The sequence below is a fragment of the Ranitomeya variabilis genome, chromosome 1 (genome assembly GCF_051348905.1).
Source record: "Ranitomeya variabilis isolate aRanVar5 chromosome 1, aRanVar5.hap1, whole genome shotgun sequence".
Classification (NCBI taxonomy): domain Eukaryota; kingdom Metazoa; phylum Chordata; class Amphibia; order Anura; family Dendrobatidae; genus Ranitomeya; species Ranitomeya variabilis.
In genome coordinates this window covers 1,035,946,456-1,035,970,655 of record NC_135232.1, presented here as the reverse complement: position 1 = coordinate 1,035,970,655, position 24,200 = coordinate 1,035,946,456, and the positions used below count along the sequence as shown (strand labels likewise).

The window sequence follows — 24,200 nt, the reverse complement described above, 5'->3', positions numbered from 1 at the left end:
GGAATGCTAAAGAAATTCTGAAAACATGACCTGTTGGCGGCCCTCGAGGAATGCAGTTTGACACCTCTGCTCTACACATTATGCCCCATAAGATGCTCCACACATTATGCCCCATAAAATGCTCCCTAGATTATGCCCTATAAGATGCTCCACGCATTATGCCCCATATGCTGTTGCTGCGATTAAAATTTAAAAATCACATACTCACCTCTCTTCGCTCAGGCCCCCGGCACTTGTGATATTCACCTTTCCCGTTCCACCGCTGCTCTGCCTTCCATCCTCCACAGTGACTGTTCAGGCAGAGGGCGGCGCACATTAACTACATCATCGCGCCCTCTGAACTGAACAGTCATGGCCAGAGGACGGAAGACAGCAGCGGTGGAACGGGGAGAGGTGAATATCGCGCAATACTCACCCCCGTTATACTCACCTGCTCCCGGCGCGGTCCCTGGCAGAGTCTCACTGTCAAATGGTCTTCAGGAGGCGGCAGCATCTTCCTATGTTCAGCGGTCATGTACCACTCATTAAAGTAATGAATATGCGTCCATATTCATTACTTTAATGAGCGGTACCATGTGACCGCTGAACACAGGAAGAGCTGCCTGGAGACCATGTGACATGCAGGGACCGCGCCAGGAGCAGGTGAGTATGTGACAGCCGCCGCTCCCCCTCCCCCGCCGACAATGACTCGAGTATAAGCCGAGAGGGGCACTTTCAGCCCAAAAAGTGGGCTGAAAAATCTCAGCTTATACTCCGAGTATATACGGTACTTTAATGATACTGCAATCCCAAATATGCTTTTTTTTTTAATTATTTCTTTATTTGTAAATTGGTGAAATAGTCAAATTTTTCATATCTTATATATTTTTTAGCCCCCTTTACGATGTATATTTACTTCATATGTCATGTTCCTGCCTTTGAGGTTGGCTTGCGCGCTGAGCCCGCATCTGTCCCAACACATGACAGCTAATTTAATCAGCCATCATGTGCCTTTAACAGCCGTAGGTGGAGCGGTGCTCAAGCCGCGACTGATAACTAGTGATGAGCGAATGTACTCGTTTCTCGAGCACGCTCGGGGGTCCTCAGAGTATTTTTTAGTGCTCAGAGTTTTGTTTTTTCTTGCAGCAGCTGAATGATTTACATCTGTTAGCCAGCATAAGTACATGTGGGGGTTGCCTGGTTGCTAGGGAACCCCCACATGTACTTATGCTGGCTAACAGATGTAAATCATTCAGCTGTGGCGATGAAAACTAAAACTCCGAGCACTAAAAAATACTCGGGAGGACCCCCGAGCGTGCTCGAGTAACGAGTATATTCGCTCATCACTACTGTTAACCAGTTAAATCCTGCTGTCAATCACCAACAGCAGGATTTAACACATGCTGGCCAGAAGATTGTCATTCCACCCGCTTATTGGCTCCCCTGTCATTTGATTATGGGGTGCCAATGGGTTGAAGCACTACTAAGCTATGTATAGCACAAGCGATCAAACAATTGCAGCTTCAAGTCTCTTAAGGGGAGTAAAGTAAACGTTTTTTTTTAAGTTTTTAAAAGTATGAAAAAAAAAGTTCAAATCATCCTACTTTTACCCCCATTGAAAATAAAATAAAAAAAGTACATATTTCGTATCGCTATGTTTAGAAATCTCTGATGTAACAAAATATAAAATAACTAAATCTGATTGGTAAACAGCGCAAAAAGAAAAATTGAAAAGCCAGAATTACTTTTTTTGGGGGGGTTTGTGCAAAACTGAAATGCAATAATAGTTGATAAAAGCATTGTAACTACCCTAAAATTGTATGAGTAAAAACGTCATCTCAGGGTGCAAAAAATGAGCCGTCATACAGCACCATTGACCAAAAAATTAAAACGCTATGGGTCTTGGAAAATGGCATGAAAAGTTAAAAAAACAAAAAAAAAATAAAAATTTTATACAAATTTCCAAAAATTTTTCTACCACTTCAATAAAAATAAATAAGAACAAACTGTACATGTTTGGGGTCATGGCACCGCAGGTCTGAGGTAATCATCTTCTACCACTATTCTCTATTTACTCTTCCATTTTCACTACCTTTTGGCGATATTCACCATTCTAACCATGATACATGTATACAACTGTTGTTTGGAGTGGGTATCTGGATTCATGTCTTCGCCTCCGACCTGTGGTTCCACTATTGGTAGTCTTCACTGTCTTATCCTATATTATTGTATCAGATATCATTTTTTAATACAAGTTGTTTAATAAAACTTCTTTTATGTGTAATCTTTTCTCTATATGGGTTACTGGCGTTCTTGCACTGAACTTCTTATAACTAATTCCCCGTATGGGTACAGGTGTTCATAGTTGCTCAACACTGTGCATTGTTATCTAGATCTGTTCATATATTTAGTGTCTGCATACTTGTACTGACCTGGAGAATCCTATAGGCAGGTCAATTGTCAATTTTACCAATAGTGAACTTTGTATTAAAAAAAAAAAAAAAACACAACCCAAAAATCAATTGTGGAATTGCACTTTTTTAGCAATTTCACAGCACTTGGATTTTTTCCCCGTTTTCTAGTACAGTATATGGTAAAATAAATGGTCTCATTCAAAAGTACAACTCGTCCCACAAAAAACAGGCCCCTCGTACGGCAATATTGATGGAAAAATATAAAAGTTATGGCTCTTGGAAGAAAAAGAGCAAAAAACAAAAACACAAAAAATGGAAAATCGCCCAGGTGTGAAGGGGTTAATGGACTATATAATACAATACTACAGTATCTGTGAAAACTGAGGGTCTCCTATGAAGCTCAGTACAGCGCTGCTGAAGGATTTTTATACATCATTTCCCTTCTTTCTATTGGGTTTATATCGCAGCTCACAGATACCTAGTGGAAGTCCAGAAGCTTCAGCAATTCCTTTAATTTCTTCATCAAAAGGTGGTGGAAGATTTCCAAGAAGAGCTGGCTGCAAGACATACATGTCACATTAGCTTTCAGTATTCTGATAGTCATGCATCTAGTAAGAACGTTCCATAAAATGCCAAGGTATGTTGAATGACAGTAAATTGTGCCCATCTTCTTTTAATCTTAGGGACCAGAACACTATGGAGTCCGGGTTCACCCAAGTATAAAATGGACCCATTCTTGCACAATATTACAGCCACACAGTGACATACAGTCGATGCTTTTGATATCTAACAAGACTCCTGATCAGGATCTGCAGCCATTGTAAGGGCAGATAAATCCAACTGTGTAATGTAGAACTGTCCTAAGAGAAAAGGTCAGGAGCCGAAACTTTAGCTGCCTTACTACATGGAAAAAACATAGCAGAAAAAAGGCAGCCATAGTTACCAACACAGGTCAGAAAACACAAGCACTTACAGAATTCTGCAGCCCCCATTGATAAAGGCGGGGGGCAGCACAGGTGGAAAATACTGATGAAACGACCAGTCACGGCTACCATTCATGGTGAGGGTGGTCGCCCAGTATTATACCTGCACACGGATAACGCTTGTGCCAGTCACACAGGTACGTGTAGTGCACCGCGTCTGCCTTACAGCCCATCAGTGACGGCCATACTATTAGATCAGAAACTATGTTGCTATGTGATGCATTTGTAATACCAGATGATATACAGCACTGTTGATCTGTGTGTGACCTGATCTTTTTATGACCCATAGACTTGAATGAGTGAGACTTTTCCGAAATACAAGACAAAGTACTGCAAGCTGACTGATATAAGTGGAAGCCACAACGCTGATGTGAACAGAGGCGAACCACGATTCCTTTCTAAGCCCCTAAAACCTAGACCAGGCAATCAGTGATAATACCACATCAATGAGACCTCAGCACTGTAAACTTACCAATTTAGTGTCTACTAAGTCGATAAGTTTCTCACTATGGAAGAAAAATGTCACCAGGTCCTTAATTTGCTGAATCATTGCGGTTAGCTGTGGGAAAAAAAAAAAGAGTAATTAGTAACTAGTCCGCTGCTATAGCTCTCAAGCCCATAGATTTACTCCTATATCTCATGCACCGTTCAGTCATTGCCTGTTCAAAAAGTCAAAACGGTGCTCCCTCCCTTCTGAGCCCTGCCGTGCGCCCAAACAGTGCCTTTCCCCCACATACGGGGTATTGGCATACTCAGGAGAAATTGCACAACTAATTTTGTGGTCAATTTTCTCCTGGTACTCTTTGAAACCAATTTTTTATTTTTATTTTCACAAGTACCGTATATAATCGAGTATAAGCCGACCCCCCTAATTTTGCCACAAAAAACTGGGAAAACTTATTGACTCGAGTATAAGCCTAGGGTGGAAAATGCAGCAGCTACTGGTGAATTTCAAAAATAAAAATAGATGCTCCATACCGTTCATTATGGCCCCATAGATGCTCCACATAAAGCTGTGCCACATATAATGCTCTGCACCTTTCATTATGGCCCCATAGATGCTCCATATAAATCTGTGCCACATATAATGCTCTGCACCGTTCATTATGGCCCCATAGATGCTCCATATAAAGCTGTGCCACATATAATGCTCTGCACCGTTCATTATGGCCCCATAGATGTGCCATAGAAAGCTGTGCCCCATATACAATGCTCTGCACCGTTCATTGTTGCCCCATAGATGTGCCATAGAAAGCTGAGCCCCATATACAATGCTCTGCACCGTTCATTATTGCCCCATAGATGCTCCATATAAAGCTGTGCCCCATCTATAATGCTGCTGCTGCAATAAAAAAAAAAAAGACATACTCCCCTCTCTTGCTTGCAGCTCCTCAGTGTCCCGTCTCGGCGTCTCTCCGCACTGACTGTTCAGGCAGAGGGCGGCGCGCACACTAGTACGTCATCACGCCCTCTGACCTGAACAGTCAGAGCAAGAGGGCGGGAAGACTGAGCCGCACCCGCTGTGTGGAATGGGGACAGGTGAATATGTAATACTCACCTGCTCCCGGCGTCCCTGGCTCCTTATCCCGGACAGCTGGTCTCCGGGTGCCGCAGCCTCTTCCTCTGTCAGCGGTCACCGTTACCGCTGATTAGAGGAATTAATATGGGGCTCCACCCCTATGGGAGTGGAGTCCATATTCATAACTTTAATGAGCGGTCCCACGTGACCGCTGAACAGGGGAAGAGCTGCGGCACCGAAGACCGTGGGACGGGCAGGGGGAGCGCCAGGACTAGGTGAGTATGCGACAGTCCTCTCTCCCCCTCACCCGCCGACCCCACCGCCGATCATGACTCGAGTATAAGCCGAGAGGGGCACTTTCAGCCCAAAAATTTGGGCTGAAAATCTCGGCTTATACTCAAGTATATACGGTACATTTTTTGTGAAAAAAGTAAAATGTTCATTTTTTCCTTCCAAAATGCTTTAGTTCTGGTGAAGCACCTGAAGGGTTAATAAACTTCTTGAAAGTGGTTTTGCGCACCTTGAGGGGTGCAGTTTTGAATGGTGTCACTTTTGGGTATTTTCTGTAATATTGACCCCCCAAACTCACTTCAAATGTGAGGTGGTCCCTAAAGAAATGGTTTTGTATATTTTGTTGGAAAAACTAGAAACCCTTAACCCTTATAACGTCCTAACAAAAAAAATTATGTTTCAAAAATTGTGCTGATGTAAAGTAGACATGTGGGAAATGTTATTTATTAACTATTTTGTGCGACATATCTCTCTGGTTTAAGGGTACAAAAACTAAACAAAATAAGGATTTTTGTGAACTCACCGTAAAATCCTTTTCTCCAAGCCATTCATTGGGGGACACAGACCATGGGTGTATGCTGCTGCCACTAGGAGGCTGACACTAAGTGATACAAAGAAAGTTAACTCCTCCTCTGCAGTATACACCCTCCTGCTGGCTCCCAGAGAACCAGTTCAATGCAAAAGCAGTAGGAGATCAATAACAACATATGGAGAGTATAACATGTCAAATCATAAAACAAGCACAAGCTAATAACAGGATGGGAGCTGTATCCCCCAATGAATGGCTCGGAGAAAAGGATTTTACGGTGAGCACACAAAAATCCCTATTTCTCCTTCACCTCATTGGGGGACACAGACCGTGGGACATCCAAAAGCAGTCCCTGGGTGGGGATAACATCAGATCAGGCCCTGTGTAACCGCTACTTACAAGTGCGCCACCGCGGCCTGCAGAGTCCGCCTGCCCAGACTCACATCTGCTGAAGTCTGGGAATTATAGATATTCAAGAATGCATGCGGACTGGACAAACCCGTAAACTTGCAGGCGTGCTTTGCCGACGCCTGGTGCCTAGAACCCAAGATAGACAGAGTTGGAGATAGGCTGATATCTAACACGGAAGGACTCCTAGATGGTGAAACAAATCCACCAGGCTAACATGGCCGATGAAACGGCTAAACCCTTCCTGTAACAGTCAGGAAGCCTTCCTCTTACCGTCAAGGAAGCCCAAATAAAGTGTCCAACCTTCGGAAGGACGCCGTCCTTGAAACTTACCTACACAGAACACTCACTTTGTCCAGAATATGGGGAACCCATTCAGTTTTGTGGACTGGTGCCGAAGGAGATGAGGGAAGAACGATGTCCTCGTAACAGTGGGAATACGATACCACCTTAGTAACAAGGGACGGGGATGGCCCGAGGACAACCTTGCCTTGATGGTAATCAGGAAAAAAGTCTGAAAGAACAGAGCGGCTAGATCCGAAGACTCGTCAGGATGACGAGATTGCAGAGAAAAAAGGGCGACCTTCCCTGATAGTAAAGTCCGTCCGGATCAAAAAGAGTCTATTGTAAGACTCCCAGGACCATTAAGGACCCAAAGACCTAACTGTATGCGATAGGGAAGAACCACATGTGAAAACTCCATGCAAAAAAGTCCCCACTGCAGTTTTGCTGCAATAAGACAGAAAAGTACTAGCTCCGCAAACGAAAAAACCTGACGTGGTCAGTGCGGATCTCCCAGCATCACTGGGGCCCTTCCTGCTTCCGAAAGGCTCTCGTAAGTAATGGAAGAACCAGAGCATGCACTGCGATGGCTTTTGGATCTCAAGGTCGAACCATGAACTCGAGTACATTGGCGTTCAGTCTGGACGCCATCCGATCTACATCTGGAGTGCTCCAGTGAAGGCCTCCATGACCCTTGCGAACACTCAGTGTGCTAGCAAGGCCGAAGGGAAAGGTCGTGACTTAAAATGCTGTTCGCGAATAGAAAAGCAAAGGAATTTTTGAAGAGGGGAAAAATAGGAATGTGAAGGTAAGCATCCTAAATGTTGATGGATACCAGAAACTCCACCTTTTTCCGTTGAAGTAATGGCTGAGCGGAGGAATTCCATCCGAAGGAGGACCTTGTCAAGCTTGATAGAAGTTTGAGGTCCAGGATCGGTCTTACTTTTCGGTCCCCTTTTTGGAACCAAGATCCCTTAGATTTAGACTGTCCTGGACAACGCTTCCACTGCAGGATGGGTCTATAGGAAACATGCGATCCTTTGTTCCTGCGTGGGAAACGCTCTCAACTTCTCACCGAATAGCCGACCACTCTGGTAAGGGAGTGATGTCAGAGGCTTTTTGAACGCAGAGTACGCTTCCGTTCTCTGGGCTATAATGTCCTACTGAGTGTAATGGCATTTGCTGCTGACAGAGTTGTGCAACTAGCCACATCCAAGAGGCGTGAAACACAGTCTCCCGCTCAAGAGATTTGATTGGCCAGCTGTACTGTCTACGGGAAGAGGTTACTGTTGTGAATCAAAGTAGTTAAGGTCTCCGACCAGGAGACCATTGCTCTAGCAACCCATGCAGCGGCTAAGGAAGGGTAGAGCGCTGAACCCGAGGCCGCAAGACGGAACGAACCAGATTTGCTGACAGTCCGTGGCGTGGTATTTTTACTTGATGACCCATTGGGCAGGGATACTGGTAGATATACCACAGGAGATTCTACCCGGTTAATCTGCCACATGGCAGAGTGCGGCGGCTGCATCCAGCATGTCAGGAAAAAGCCGTCTCTTGCTATCGCCGCTCTCTTTTGAAGGTCCAGAGTTAAAATGATGAACCGTCGATCCACCATCCTCTTAACAGAGAAGTGGAGTGGTATCGTCCGCCTTCTTGCATCATCTGCTAAATAGTGGTGATGCAGAGGGGGTGCTCGAACGCCAGAAAGGGAGCCTCTGTACATCCACAGAGTTAAGGTCCCTGGTGGACAGGGCTGGTTATCCGGCGTTAGGCCTGGCAGCAGAAGAGGATACATGGAAGTGACACTCCATGTGCTCGTCTGTTGATGGTGTGGGGAGATCGGTGCCCTTTAAAGGACCCGTCGCCCCTAAAAATCAGACCAGGTATGGCATCACACGTCGTAGGGGGGTATACGTGTTTGTATATTGGCTGAAAAAGGATACCGCGCTTGAAGAGGCTTCTGTCCAATGAATCGCTTATCCGGACGCTCCCTGTCCGGGTGAATGGCAAATGCTCTGCTGGGAGTTTAGTCTCCTTATGAGGGACACTGTGTGATCTAGAGCAGAACCGGAGTCCTCGTCAATCTACAGAGATTGGTTGATATAAATAGGCGAATCCATCCTTTTCTGAAGCTCTGGCGAGACCAGATCCAAGGCAATATCTGATCCATACTCAGAGTCTTGTTCTCAGCAAATCAATGGTGAGGGAGATCAGGAAATGAAGCTTCCGTTTTCTAGACACCTGTACGTTTCTAGAATACTTGCGGCCCCTGCTAGCCGATGGCACCCATGTAGTAGAGGGACCATCTATATCGGTCCTGTGAGCACTCCGAGCCACAGAGGGTTCACGGAGGGATTCAATCTCCTGGTCCGAGAAGCCATGGATTGCGGTCTCTGGGATAAGCTGGGATCAGCGGCGGAGGGCTCCCGAACTCATTTAGGGTGACCGGCTTTAGACTGGTCATGTGCCTTTAAGACTAGGGAATATTGGTCATGAGCCTTTAAGAACAGGGAATACTGGTTCTGTGCCTTTAAAACCAGGGAATGCTGGTTATGTGCCTTTAAAACCAGGGAATACTGGTTCTGTGCCTTTAAAACCAGGGAATGCTGGTTATGTGCCTTAAGACAAGGGAATACTGGTTAAGTGCCTTTAAAACCAGGGAATACTGGTCATGTGCCTTTAACCCCTTTCTGCCAGCTGACGGGATAGTACGTCAGCTGGCAGTATCCCCCGCTTTGAGGTGGGCTCCGGCGGTGAGCCCACTTCAATGCCGCGACATGTCAGCTGTTATAAACAGCTGACATGTGGCCGCAATGTGCACGAGCGGAATCGCAATCCGCCTGCGCCCATTAACTAGTTAAATGCCGCTGTCAAACTGACAGCGGCATCTAACAAGCACCGCCGGCCGCAAGCGCTTGCACCGCTGACGCCCTGCATATGATCGGGGGTCATCGGTGCATTGCCATAACAAACTGAGGTCTCCTTGAGACCTTTATGGTTGTTGATGGCCGATTGCTATGAGCGCCACCCTGTGGTCAGAGCTCATAGCAAGGCTGCATTTCAGCTACATAGAGGTGATCTGTGCTTCACCTCTATGTAGCAGAGGCGATCGTGTAGTCGATGCTTCTACCCTTCTATGGAGGCTATTGAAGCATGCCAAAAAAAAAGTTTAAATCACCCCCCTTTCGCCCCAATCAAAATAAAACAATAAAAAAAAGATCAAACCTACACATATTTGGTATCGCTGAATTCAGAATCGCCCGATCTATCAATAAAAAAAAAGGATTAACCTGATCACTAAATGGCGTAGCGATAAAAAATCAAAACGCCAAAATTACGGTTTTTTTGGTCGCAGCGACATTGCATTAAAATGCAATAACGGGCGATCAAAAAAAACGTATCTGCACAAAAGTGGTATCATTAAAAACGTCAGCTCGGCACGCAAAAAAATAAGCCCTCACCCAACCCCAGATCACGAAAAATGGAGACGCTACGGGTATCGGAAAATTGCGCTATTTTTTTTTTTAAAACAAAATTTGGAATTTTTTTTCACCACTTAGATAAAAAAGAACCTAGACATGTTTGGTGTCTATGAACTCGTAATGACCTGGAGAATCATAATGACAGCTCAGTTTTAGCATTTAGTGAACCTAGCAAAAGAGCCAAACAAAAAACAAGTGTGGGATTGCACTTTTTTTGCAATTTCATCGCACTTGGAATTTTTCCCCCGTTTTCTCTTACATGACATAGCTAAACTAATGGTGTTGTTCAAAAGTGCAACTCGTCCCACAAAAAATAAGCCATCACATGGTCATATTAACTGAAAAATAAAAAAGTTATGGCTCTGGGAAGGAGGGGAGCGAAAAAAGAAAACAGCTCCGGGGGTTAAGACCAGGGAATGCTGGTCGCGTGCCTTTAAGACCAGGGAATGCTGGTCGCGTGCCTTTAAGACCAGGGAATGCTGGTCGCGTGCCTTTAAGACCAGGGAATGCTGGTCGCGTGCCTTTAAGTACAGGTGAAAAATGCAGGGGGAGAGATCATGTGCCTTTAAGTAGCAATACTTCCTTACCCGGGTATCTGATGCTGCAGTCGTTGTGCCCCTTTAATGCAAAACCATCGCCCCTGTGTGAGCCGGCCGGGTGGATCAAGATGGCCACCGAGAGTTGCAGAGGTGGTAAAGTCTCGCAGAGAGAGAGACGCCAATTCGGGGGGTGGAGCCACAGACGTGATGTGGGTGGAGCCTCATGACTTCTATGAATAGGCCCAAGCCGGGGCCTAAATTTCGGCAGCCGGTGAGTAGAAGTGAGGAGCGTTGGAGTGGCCAAGAAAAGCCGGCAGAGCCGCCTTAGCGCGCCATAGTGCGGGCGCGGCTTCCAGGATGTGGCCTACACATCGGCCGAAGCCGGGGGCTAAATTTTTGCAGCCGGCCGGAGCGTTACCTCAGGGAGGTGGGCCATAGGGAAGCTGAGGCTGCCTGTCAGCATGTGAATATCCCGCTGCAGAGGCCCATCGCTGACTGGATCCACTCACTATCGGTGCACGTCCCGGCATGGAGCCGCCGCAATGACTGCACATTCTACTGTTCTGCTGCAGGTGCAGGGATAGAGGGGTAAATCTCACTCGACCATCCCTTTGTTAGGGAGGTGGAGAGGAACCGTCCGCCTCCTTGTGCCATCCGCTTTCACAGTGGTGGGACAGTGGGGGGCTGCTCCACGCCATAGAGAGGGGCCTCTGTACATCCACGGAGTTCAGTCCACGGGTGGACAGGGCCAGTTGTCCGGCATTAGGCCTGGCTGGGGAAGAGGGTACGTGGAGGCGACAGTCCATGTGCTCGTCCGTTCAGGGTGTGGGGAGATCGGTGCCCTTGAAGGGGCCTGTCGCCCCTAAGAATCAGCCCAGGCGTGGCACGTCGCAGGAGAGGATACGGAGAGGCGACACTCTCCATGCTCGCCTGTTGATGGTTCGGGGAGATCGGAGCCATGAAAGGATCAGTCGCCCCTTCGTCCGTTGTAAAAAGTAAAATCAAAAAATAAATTAAAAAGGTAAAAGTAAAATAATAAAGAGTTTTGGGTCTGAATAGCAGACCCGTCCGTGTGCCTCCTACGGACACTAAGCAAGAACTGGTTCGCGGAGAGCCAGCAGGAGGGTGTATACTGCAGGGAGGAGCGAACATTCTTCGTATTAGGGCTCATTTCCACATGCGAGAAACACGTCTGTATCTCGCATGTGGAAACCAAGCTCTGGCGCCGGCACTTTGGAGCGGAGCTGTGCAGCTCCATGTGTTCCTATGCGGCCGCACGCTCCGCTCTGGAGTGCCGGCTCCACAGCTTGGTTTCCACATGCGAGATACGGACGTGTGCCTCGCATGTGGAAATGAGCCCATAGTGTCAGCCTCCTGGTGGCCGCAGCAAACACCACGGTCTGTGTCCCCCAATGAGGCAAAGGAGACAACTCTGACAATTGCAAAATTCAAAAACACTTTGCCAAATTTCCGTTTTTATCATAAACTAGCTGTACTACCCGGCTTCGCCCGGGGTAATGACTGCTGTTAGCAAAATAGAATGTGTTAACAAAAATTTATTCTGCACACAAAAACCACAAAACAAATACAGTGGGGCAAAAAAGTATTTAGTCAGTCAGCAATAGTGCAAGTTCCACCACTTAAAAAGATGAGAGGCGTCTGTAATTTACATCATAAGTAGACCTCAACTATGGGAGACAAACTGAGAAAAAAAATCCAGAAAATCACATTGTCTGTTTTTTTTATCATTTTATTTGCATATTATGGTGGAAAATAAGTATTTGGTCAGAAACAAAATTTCATCTCAATACTTTGTAATATATCCTTTGTTGGCAATGACAGAGGTCAAACGTTTTCTGTAAGTCTTCACAAGGTTGCCACACACTGTTGTTGGTATGTTGGCCCATTCCTCCATGCAGATCTCCTCTAGAGCAGTGATGTTTTTGGCTTTTCGCTTGGCAACACGGACTTTCAACTCCCTCCAAAGGTTTTCTATAGGGATGAGATCTGGAGACTGGCTAGGCCACTCAAGGACCTTGAAATGCTTCTTACGAAGCCACTCCTTCGTTGCCCTGGCGGTGTGCTTTGGATCATTGTCATGTTGAAAGACCCAGCCACGTTTCATCTTCAATGCCCTTGCTGATGGAAGGAGGTTTGCACTCAAAATCTCACGATACATGGCCCCATTCATTCTTTCATGTACCCGGATCAGTCGTCCTGGCCCCTTTGCAGAGAAACAGCCCCAAAGCATGATGTTTCCACCACCATGCTTTACAGTAGGTATGGTGTTTGATGGATGCAACTCAGTATTCTTTTTCCTCCAAACACGACAAGTTGTGTTTCTACCAAACAGTTCCAGTTTGGTTTCATCAGACCATAGGACATTCTCCCAAAACTCCTCTGGATCATCCAAATGCTCTCTAGCAAACTTCAGACGGGCCCGGACATGTACTGGCTTAAGCAGTGGGACACGTCTGGCACTGCAGGATCTGAGTCCATGGTGGCGTAGTGTGTTACTTATGGTAGGCCTTGTTACATTGGTCCCAGCTCTCTGCAGTTCATTCACTAGGTCCCCCCGCGTGGTTCTGGGATTTTTGCTCACCGTTCTTGTGATCATTCTGACCCCATGGGGTGGGATTTTGCATGGAGCCCCAGATCGAGGGAGATTATCAGTGGTCTTGAATGTCTTCCATTTTTGAATTATTGCTCCCACTGTTGATTTCTTAACTCCAAGCTGGTTGGCTATTGCAGAGTCAGTCTTCCCAGCCTGGTGCAGGGCTACAATTTTGTTCCTGGTGTCCTTTGACAGCTCTTTGGTCTTCACCATAGTGGAGTTTGGAGTCAGACTGTTTGAGGGTGTGCACAGGTGTCTTTTTATACTGATAACAAGTTTAAACAGGTGCCATTACTACAGGTAATGAGTGGAGGAAAGAGGAGACTCTTAAAGAAGAAGTTACAGGTCTGTGAGAGCCAGAAATCTTGATTGTTTGTTTCTGACCAAATACTTATTTTCCACCGTAATATGCAAATAAAATGATAAAAAAACAGACAATGTGATTTTCTGGATTTTTTTTTCTCAGTTTGTCTCCCATAGTTGAGGTCTACCTATGATGTAAATTACAGATGCCTCTCATCTTTTTAAGTGGTGGAACTTGCACTATTGCTGACTGACTAAATACTTTTTTGCCCCACTGTAGATAGAAATGTAATTATTAAAAGGCAAAAACTAAGCTAATAGAAGCATTTCACAACATATATTAGCTTTGTTATACTGAGAATGTCTTTGTTGCCTATATTAACCAATCAGAGCTCAGATTAATTAACTGTAGCAAAATAGAAGCTGAGCTGTGATTGGTTGCTATTGGCAGCCTGATAAATCCCCAGCCAACAGGAAGCCCTCCCCCCTGGCAGTATATATTAGCTCACACATACACATAATAGACAGGTCATGTGACTGACAGCTGCCGTATTTCCTATATGGTACATTTGTTGCTCTTGTAGTTTGTCAGCTTATTAAATCAGATTTTTATTTTTGAAGGATAATACCAGACTTGTGTGTGTTTTAGGGCGAGTTTCATGTGTCAAGTTGTGTGTGTTGAGTTGCGTGTGGCGACATGCATGTAGCGACTTTTGTGTGTCGAGTTGCATGTGACAGGTTAGTGCAGCAAGTTGTGTGCAGCAAGATTTGTGCATGGCGAGTTTTGCGCGTGGCGAGTTTTAGGTGTGGTGCGTTTTGAGTATGTGCAAGTTTTGTGTGAGGCAACTTTAGCATGTGTTGCAACTTTTGTACATGTGGCAATTTTTCTGTGTGTGCAAGTTTTCCATGAGGTGAGTTTTGCACGTGTGGCGAGTTTTGCGCGTGGCGAGTTTTGAGTGGTGACTTTTGTGTTTCGACTTTTATGTGGCGAGGTTGGTGTGTGTGTGGTGAAATGTGTGTTGAGGGTCGTATATGTGTTCAAGCACGTGGTAGTGTGTGGCGCATTTTGTGTGTGTGTTCATATCCCCGTGGTGGTGTGGTGAGTATCCCATGTCGGGGCCCCACCTTAGCAACTGTACGGTATATACTCTTTGGCGCCATTGTTCTCATTCTTTAAGTCCCCCTTGTTCACATCTGGCAGCTGTCAATTTTCCTCCAACACTTTTCCCTTCACTTTTTCCCCATTATGTAGATAGGGGCAAAATTGTTTGGTGAATTGGAATGCGCGGGGTTAAAATTTCACCTCACAACATAGCCTATGACGCTCTCGGGGTCCAGACGTGTGACTGTGCAAAATTTTGTGGCTGTAGCTGCGACGGTGCAGATGCCAATCCCGGACATACACACATACATACATACACACATTCAGCTTTATATATTAGATATACCTGTATGTAATCTCCTGTATATAGTATATACCTGTGTGTCATCTCACCTATATATAGTATATATCTGTGTGTCATCTCCTCCTGTATATAGTATATACCTGTATGTCATCTCCTCCTGTATATACTATATACCTGTAGGTAATCTGCTCCTGTATATAGTATATACCTGTGTGTCATCTCCTCCTGTATTAGCCCTCGTTCACACGTTATTTGGTCAGTATTTTTACCACAGTATTTGTAAGCTAAATTGGCAGCCTGATAAATCCCCAGCCAACAGTAAGCCCACCCCCTGGCAGTATATATTAGCTCACACATACACATAATAGACTGGTCATGTCACTGACAGCTGCCGGATTCCTATATGGTACATTTGTTGCTCTTGTAGTTTGTCTGCTTATTAATCAGATTTTTATTTTTGAAGGATAATACCAGACTTGTGTGTGTTTTAGGGCGAGTTTCGTGTGTCAAGTTGAGTGTGTTGAGTTGCGTGTGGCAACATGCATGTAGCGACTTTTGTGAGATGAGTTTTGTGTGGCGACATGCGTGTAGCAACTTTTTGTGTGTCGAGTTGCATGTGACAGGTTAGTGTAGCAAGTTGTGTGCAGCAAGTTTTGCGCATGGCGAGTTTTATGTGTGGTGCCTTTTGAGTATGTGCAAGTTTTGTGTGAGGCAACTTTTGCATGTGTTGCAACTATTGTGCATGTGGCAATTTTTCTGCGTGTGCAAGTTTTGCGTGTGGCGAGTTTTCCATGAGGTGAGTTTTGCACGTGTGGCGAGTTTTGCATGTGGAGAGTTTTGAGCGGCGACTTTTGTGTTTCGACTTTTATGTGGCGAGGTTGGTGTATGTGTGGGGAAATGTGCGCTGAGGGTGGTATATGTGTTCGAGCACGTGGTAGTGTGTGGCGCATTTTGTGTGTGTGATCATATCCCCGTGTGTGGTGAGTATCCCATGTCGGGGCCCCACCTTAGCAACTGTACAGTATATACTCTTTGGCGCCATCGCTCTCATTCTTTAAGTCCCCCTTGTTCACATCTGGCAGCTGTTAATTTGCCTCCAACACTTTTCGTTTCATTTTTTCCCCATTATGTAGATAGGGGCAAAATTGTTTGGTGAATTGGAATGCGCGGGGTTAAAATTTCGCCTCACAACATAGCCTATGACGCTCTCGGGGTCCAGACGTGTGAATGTGCAAAATTTTGTGGCTGTACCTGCGACGGTTCAGATGCCAATCCCGGACATACACACACACATACATACACACATTCAGCTTTATATATTAGATAAATGCAAGTTATATTGAAGAAATTTCGCCACTAACATGAAGTACAATATGTCATGAATCAGAATCAGTGGGATCCATTGAAGCGTTCCAGAGCTATAACCACATAAAGTGACAGTGGTCAGAATTGTAAAAATTGGCTCGGTCATTAAGTACCAAATTGGCTCTGTCACTAAGGAGTTAAGTTGACCAAAGGAACCACCTACACAGACCTTGTAGATACGTCAGTCGTCTGGTTTTTTTCTACTTATAGGTTTCAGCGGGTGGGCACTTTTTTTTTTTTTTTTTTAAAGGCTATGTTCACACGATGCGGTTTTTGCTGCGGATCCGCAGCGGATTTGCAGCTGCGGATTTGCAGCTGCGGATCCGCAGACGTTTTCCATGCAGGGTACAGTACAATGTTACCCTATGGAAAACTAAATCCGCTGTGCCGACGATCCTTTTTTTAACAGGCAAATCCGCGCGGATTTGCCTGCAGAAAAAAAGTAGTACCATGTCAATTCTTTCTGCGGATTCCGCTGCGGGTTTCCAACAGCACCAATAGGAAACTGCAGCTGGAAACCCGCAGTGGAATCCGCAGTAGAAAAAGGACACAAATCCGCGGTGAAAAGCACCGCGGGTTTTCACTGCGGATTTTCCCAAAAAAGGACCTGAAAAATCCGCAGTGAAAAAAGGATCGTGTGAACAAGCCCTAAGGAAAAAAAGTCCTATTCCAACAATAAAACCTGTTGACATCTCAATTAACAACATTGCAGACTTTCCACACTCACTGGCTGTTTCTTATCAGCTATTATCTTCTGCCATCTTTCCCTTGGTGCTTGGTCCAGGTTTACGGTGTACCATGGTACATTTCCTTGGTATCTGTAAGGGCAGCAACAGTTATGACAAATAAATGTTTTAATGTTTTTTTGTCCCATTTTCTCAATAGGAGATGTGTCAGACAGCCGATCCCCATCTCCTATGGGCGGTAACTGTGGCCATACTATTTACCACCGTCTGTTCTGAAATCACGTAGTTATAGATAACTTGGACTATTTTATTGGGACAATTTCTAATACAGAAAAAGATCATTTTTACAGTTGTACAATATATTGTCAGCAGAAGGGCATTAATTACCAGGCTAGCCTATGTATCCAAGCTTCTCCCCAGCACTCCAGTATTGTACCATGCATTATACCACCTTATGTGCTCTGAGGACCACACTGGCCAACTGCACCACTGCTATTGGATGCATTTATGGCATATCCGGTGGCAATTCCCAACAACGGGCAAAATAATATGGCTCAAGTTGTTTAAAAGCAAAAATCTGGTGACAGATTCCTGCCATGTAATCTGAAAGAAGAAGAATGTAGTGACAGAACGGAGACCCTGATTCCAGTGAGTTTTCACTTGCTGGTCTGCATGCTGTCATTCTGATAATATCACTGTTTGCTCTGCTGCAGATCTAGCAGTTCTCTGAATGCTGAGCTCTGTATAACCACGTCCTCACCACTGATTGCCAGTGTTCTGCCTCTATACCATGCCCACAGAAAGCTACCAATAAGTGGTGGGGTTACACAGAGCAGGGGGACTAGGAGGCACAAGACTGCAAACCAGTCCAGTAAGTGACATCGCTGTTATCAGGGTCCCTACCCCTACATCATGCTGCTATCAGATTGCATACCTAAATTCTGCTGACAGATTCAATTGCACCATATAGCTGCTGCTCTCAATCACTGACAACAGCAGTTGAATCAGCTGATTCCCGCTGAGCGTGCACTACCGCCTACTGGCACCTTTTACAGTGTGATCTTTAGGTGCCGATGGGTTGCCATCTTATCCCTTTCATGACCTTTGACATATCCATACGTGCTGGCTGGGAAGGGGTTTCTGACCTTGGATATATAAATACGTCCCGGTGAAAATGAGGCGCCATGACCAGAGGCACGGTGATTGCATTAAGGTGCCTGTGATTCTGACAGCGGGGCTCCTGTGCTCGTTGCCACACTGAACAGCCAATCACATTGCCTACAATCTGAACTCCAGCTTATGATTGGTAATATCACAACACCGATCACAGGCTGGTGCTAGGCCACGGCAGCGTCACCGGCCCCAGCACTGATCGGAGCGACCGGATGATGACGTCTGATCACACCAATCACTGAGCAAAGAAGCCTTCTGGACTCAAAGTGACTGCTCCGCTCCGTCATTCCAGCTCTGAGACGTGCCGGGCTTAGGACCCTGACCAGTCACACAAGGATCAGCTATCCTTAGGATACGTCATCAATGAAAAAGTAGTGGACAACCTGTTTAAGATGCTTTAAAGAGAGCTAATAAAGCCCAACAGTGCCCCCCATAACAGTGCCACCCCCCATAACAGTGTCAGATTTTTTAACGGAAACTAACTCATATACTTTATGCTGAGTTTCCTGGTATGAAAGTTTTTTTTTTTTGTCTATGGGCTTCACGTAGTAAAAAATTAATAAACTTGGCTGATAACAGCCCTCTGCTGTCCAGCACCGCCTCTCCACCGCTGCTCCAACCTTTACTGACAAGCAGCAGTGATGTCACAACAGGAGCTCACGTGACCGCTGCCGACAACTTTCGGTCTCAGTGGTGGCGCAGAGGTAGTCAGCATGAGTAACATACAGTGCAGATGAGATTTTTGATGGCAGGTTGCACCCACTGGACATGTTTGATTGCAACAAGTCCTAGATATATCTGTCACCTGCTTATTATCGTCCATAGAGGTAACAGCAGAAGGAGAGAAGTCAGAGCCGGCTCAATATCGGACAACTAGCTCATAAACCAGATGTAAATCTACTACAAGTACCGGATTAACGTTTACTTCCTATAAAGGGTAACGGTACGTACGTTGGTCCACTGGGGGGGTACGTTCCACTTCTGCAATCTTCTGTGTACTGAAACAAGACATTCCCAGCAATGAGGTCATTAGGTCTTACTTATGCACGTGACAATATTATTGGATATTTTATATTAATGTAATAGCAAACAACGTGCAGAAATCTGTGACTGCAGTGTGCAGAGCCATAGATACATTTTGATAGATTTTTTGAGCCCACCTGCCAAGAAGAAGCCATTGCATTCAGACACGTCCATTTCACTACCTAATCCAAAGATGGAGAATGATCATCTCTGAACTCACTTTCACTCCCCGCCGGAAGCCCACGAGCGGTCCGTGCGCTGTATAGTGAGGAGGCATGTAGCACTATGCAGCCAGTGGCCGTACTGCCGAGAGGTGACTGCGGGCTCAGACATGATGATCTTTGTCTCTTCTCCTATGGTGACACATTCCCTGTAATCCCACCTCCCAGAACGTACGGGGGGCAGTGCTAGCTGTGTCAATCTGCCAGTGGCATTTAAATGGTGCGGCACAATAGTTCGGGTGCCAGTCGTCTGACACCGCATCTATACCTGGGCTCACAGGAGATCAGTTATAGCACCATGTACTGCATTACTTTAGTATCGCAGGTTCCATACCACTAAGGGGACTAATAAAAGTAAAAATTTATTTAAAAAAAAAATGTTTTAAATATTACTAAATAATTAAATGACCGATCTTTTTCTAATTAAAAAATAAAAATGTAAAATCTAAACATATTTGACATCATTGTGCACAATTCATTAAAATATAACAGTACAGTTTGCCAAAATAGAAAATGTTTTTTTGTGTTTTTTCCACCCTACTTGGTATTTTTCTTTAACCAATTTTTACCATAGAAAGAGACCTGACAGCCGGCCCACCTCCTGACAGCGGGCCGACATCCTCACAGCCAGCCCGCCTCCTGCCAGCCGGCCTGCCTCCTGACAGCGTGTCTCCACCTCCTGACAGCAGGCCGACATCCTCACAGCCGGCCCGTCTCCTGACAGCGTGTCTCCACCTCCTGACAGCGTGTCTCCACCTCCTGACAGCGTGTCTCCACCTCCTGACAGCGTGTCTCCACCTCCTGACAGCAGGCCGACATCCTCACAGCCGGCCCGTCTCCTGACAGCGTGTCTCCACCTCCTGACAGCGTGTCTCCACCTCCTGACAGCGTGTCTCCACCTTCTGACAGCGTGTCTCCACCTCCTGACAGCGTGTCTCCACCTCCTGACAGCAGGCCGACATCCTCACAGCCGGCCCGTCTCCTGACAGCGTGTCTCCACCTCCTGACAGCGTGTCTCCACCTCCTGACAGCGTGTCTCCACCTCCTGACAGCGTGTCTCCACCTCCTGACAGCAGGCCGACATCCTCACAGCCGGCCCGTCTCCTGACAGCGTGTCTCCACCTCCTGACAGCGTGTCTCCACCTCCTGACAGCCGGCCCGCCTCCTGACATTGTGTCTCCACCTCTCTCCAGGTGATTGACAGGTCTCCCCTTGCATACAAACATGGTGGAGACTTGTCAGCTAGCTGGAGCGGCCTGGTGCGGTGTCTTCCTATAGTCCCAGACTTTATGAACTATTGGGGTCTCTCCTTACAGTCCCCACCTGGAATCTAATGTCAGATTTCATTTACACAGATACAACTGAATAACGAGTGAGTTGCAGGAAGCCATCTCCAGCCTAGCGCTCACATCTGCTCACAGATGATGCCAGCAGAGCTTCTTGTTTTATTCAGGGGGCACAACGTTTGTGTATTCATATGTCTGGGGGGCACAGTGGATTTTGTACATTATATTTTTTTTTATATTATAGCCAGCAGAGTTTGTTTCTAGTCAGTGGGGGAACAGGATGCACGCACCCAGTCAGGGGTGGGGTCATGGGATGCGCACGCCCTTTCTAGTCAAGGGGGGCATGGGACGCATGCTTACTAATCAGGGGGGCACAGGACGCACGCGCTCTAATCAGGGGGGCACGGGACGCGCACGCCCTATCTAGTTAGGGGCGGGGTCACAGGACGCGCACACTCTTTCTAATCAGGGGGGCACGGGACTCGTATGCCCTATCTAGTTAGGGGCGGGGTCACAGGACGCATGCGCTCTTTCTAATCGGGGGGGGGGCACGGGACTCGTATGCCCTATCTAGTCAGGGGTGGGGTCACAGGACGCGCACACTCTTTCTAATCAGGGGGGCACGGGACGCGAATGCTCTTTCTAATCAGGGGGGCACCGGACGCGAGTGCTGTTTCTAAACGGGGTACGGGACGCGAGCGCTCTCTCTATACAGGGGGTACGGGACGCGAGCGCTCTTTCTAATCAGGGGGCACGGGACGCGAGCGCTCTCTCTATACAGGGGGTACGGGACGCGAAAGCTCTTTCTAATCAAGGGGTACAGGACGCAAGCGCTCTTTCTAATCAGGGGGGCACGGGACGTGAACGCTCTTTCTAATCAGGGGGCACGGGACGCGAGCGCTCTCTATACAGGGGGCACGGGACGCGAGCGCTCTTTCTAATCAGGGGGGGCACGGGACGCGAGCGCTATTTCTAATCAGGGGGTACAGGACGCGAGCGCTCTTTCTAATCAGGGGGGCACAGAATGTTTTTTGACCATTTTGAAAGAATACTTTGTAGTTGTTCCCTGGGTTAAAGTTTGGTTATGGTTTTTCCGCCTGCGGATTCCCTGGGCCAAAAGTTGTGAAGCTGCGGTACAGGGACGATAGAGAAGTTGTGTAACACTGGAGTAATCGTCATTACAATTACAACGTACAGCGACAAGGGCGGGAGACAAGCTGCGAGCACACAGACCTCTGCGGTAACAGCACCGTATATAACACGGCAGCACACACAGTCCTCTGCTCCCGTGCTGCTGAGCCCCGCACACTGCACCACCCGGAAGCGGCTCTCAGCACAGTCACCTGTCAGTGACAGCCCCTCTGCCCGGTACAGACATTGCTGAGGGTCCCACTCACCGGGGGCACGTCCTGGGCCAGGCAGGCGACACACAGTGTGAGCAGCAGGCAGGACACCAGCGCGGAGCCCGCCATCACCCCCGACATCTCCGGAGATAGTACACTACCAGTTCGCTAACCTCACTGTCATATGACCACGACCGGGAGGTACCAATTACCAATAAAGGGGAGGGTCAGTGTGTGTCACATGGTGCAATCACTACCCTGGGCGGTGTGTATGGGAGGAGTCATTGGCCTGAGCCGGCACCACACACACTGCTAAAGGCGGAGAGGTGCAGGTCTGGAGGAGGGTTATATGCCGGGAAATGTGGAATAGGGTGGTCACTCTAGAGCAGGGGTCAGGAACCTTTTTGGCTAAGAGAGCCGTAAACGCCACATATTTTGAAATATAATTCCGCGAGAGCCGTACAATATGTTTAAAGGGCCATTGACAGATCAATCGCTCCAATGTTCACTTAGTACAGCAAGGAATGCTCCTCCCTGCTGTATAAAGCCACAACTGGACTGAAACAATGGTAATTAGCAGTAAAAAAATTAAATAACTTACATTGTGAGCTTGCGATGCATGACATCAGTCCAGCAGTCTGGCTTCTTCTTTTTCCTGCGCATGACTGGAAGCTGGCATTCTTCCCACCTGATGTTTCCCCAAATAAAACCTCTCCCTCAGGACTCCCCTGGAATTAAAGGACTTCTGCCACCTATATTTCATGCTTGGGGGCTTTTAAATCATCTCTTGGGGGTATAAGAAACTGATTTAAAGCCCCCCAAGAGTGAACTAGCAGCGATCGGTACCTGCCGAATATGTAGTTATATTTGTTGTGCTCTGCAGCTCCGACTACCGGGTTGATCCCTGCATCTTACGTCACGCTGCTCCCTCTCTCAGAGGTAAATGGAATCTGCTGGCAGCGTATGCGCACCAGTGGCAGCACGACGTAAGATGCACGGTTCAACGCGGAAGTAAGAGCTGCGGAGCACAACGAATATAAATGGAGGGGGTTATGAAGCTCATGTCTCCTCGGTTCAGCAAGCGCCGAGGAGGCAGAGCCGGCGGCGCATGCGTGCTAGAGTGAAAGTATATGCAGCGATCCCACACAGATACGTCATCGGGTGGAATCGCTGCATTATGGGAGAAGGTAAAAACGGGCTAGCGCCCCAATAACATATAGCACGGGCGCCGTTCCTGAGCGCTTTATTACAGCTCTGGGAGACCTCCAGAACTGTAAAGAAGCGCTCAGAACAGATTTTTGCCCTGATAGTGGTCCTTTAAATCAGTTTCTTATGCCCACAAGAGATTAATTTAAAGCCCCCAAGAGTGTAATATGGGTGGCAGATGTTTTTTAAGGCCATATTTTTTTTTGGGGGGGGGGCTATATAATGGATTATGTGGGATTATTTTCAGGGGTGAAGTGGGAAGGGGGGGTTGGTGGGACACACTGTATTACACAGCCCCTTTATTGATGCAGCTCACTGCTGCTGACCATGAGGCTGTGTAACAATTTCCATGTTATAATGTTCACCTTCAAAGCAGCAGCACAGCCAGGGGTTTCTGGAACGTCCAAGGGAGACACAAGGGAGGAGGCAGATGCCGCTTCACTAGGGCAGAGGTCCCCAACCTTTTTTGCACCAGGGACCGGCTTTAAGCAAGACCAGTTTTCCATGGCCCGGTGGGGGTGGGGCAGGGGCAGGGCTTTGGTCATATGGGGGTGGGGTTATGGAGGGATGGAGCTTAGTGCATACTTATCAATGTCATATAATACTTACCATAGGTTCAGAATGAGTGGGAGCACCATGCTTGTTTCCCTGGTGCTCTGCACCATTATTGCCCCATAGCTGTGCCATATAGTGCTCTGCACTGTTTATTATTGCCCCATAGCTGTGCCATACAGTGCTCTGCACCGTTCATAATTGCCCCATAGCTGTGCCATATAGTGCTCTGCACCGTTCATAATTGCCCCATAGCTGTGCCATATAGTGCTCTGCACCATTATTGCCCCATAGCTGTGCCATACAGTGCTCTGCACCATTATTGCCCCATAGCTGTGCCATACAGTGCTCTGCACCATTATTGCCCCATAGCTGTGCCATATAGTGCTCTGCACCATTATTGCCCCATAGCTGTGCCATATAGTGCTCTGCACCGTCCATTATTGCCCCATAGCTGTGCCATATAGTGCTCTGCACCGTTCATTATTGCCCCATAGCTGTGCTGCTGCTGCAATAAAAATAATAAAACACATACTCACCTCTCTTGCTTGCAGCTCCTCGGCGCCATCTTCCCGGCGTCTCTCCGCTCTGACTGA

General features: G+C 47.0%; 1 protein-coding gene across 2 annotated transcripts in view; it reads right to left on the bottom strand.

Moving 5' to 3' along the window:
- The window catches only part of ASAH1 (N-acylsphingosine amidohydrolase 1), a 46,176-nt gene extending 24,137 nt beyond the window's left edge, over positions 1-22,039 (bottom strand). The window contains exons 1-5 of one of the 2 annotated variants that reach the window (XM_077279649.1): positions 21,901-22,039; positions 18,925-18,971; positions 16,842-16,932; positions 3,849-3,935; positions 2,872-2,950 (exon numbers count right to left, since the gene is read on the bottom strand). In XM_077279649.1, the coding sequence (XP_077135764.1) occupies positions 2,872-2,950; positions 3,849-3,935; positions 16,842-16,932; positions 18,925-18,971; positions 21,901-21,987 (391 nt within the window). In that variant the 5' untranslated portion in view covers positions 21,988-22,039. The remainder of the gene's footprint in view (positions 1-2,871; positions 2,951-3,848; positions 3,936-16,841; positions 16,933-18,924; positions 18,972-21,900) is intronic. The other variant, XM_077279650.1, reaches the window with a different exon arrangement.
- Between the last annotated feature and the right edge of the window lie 2,161 nt (positions 22,040-24,200).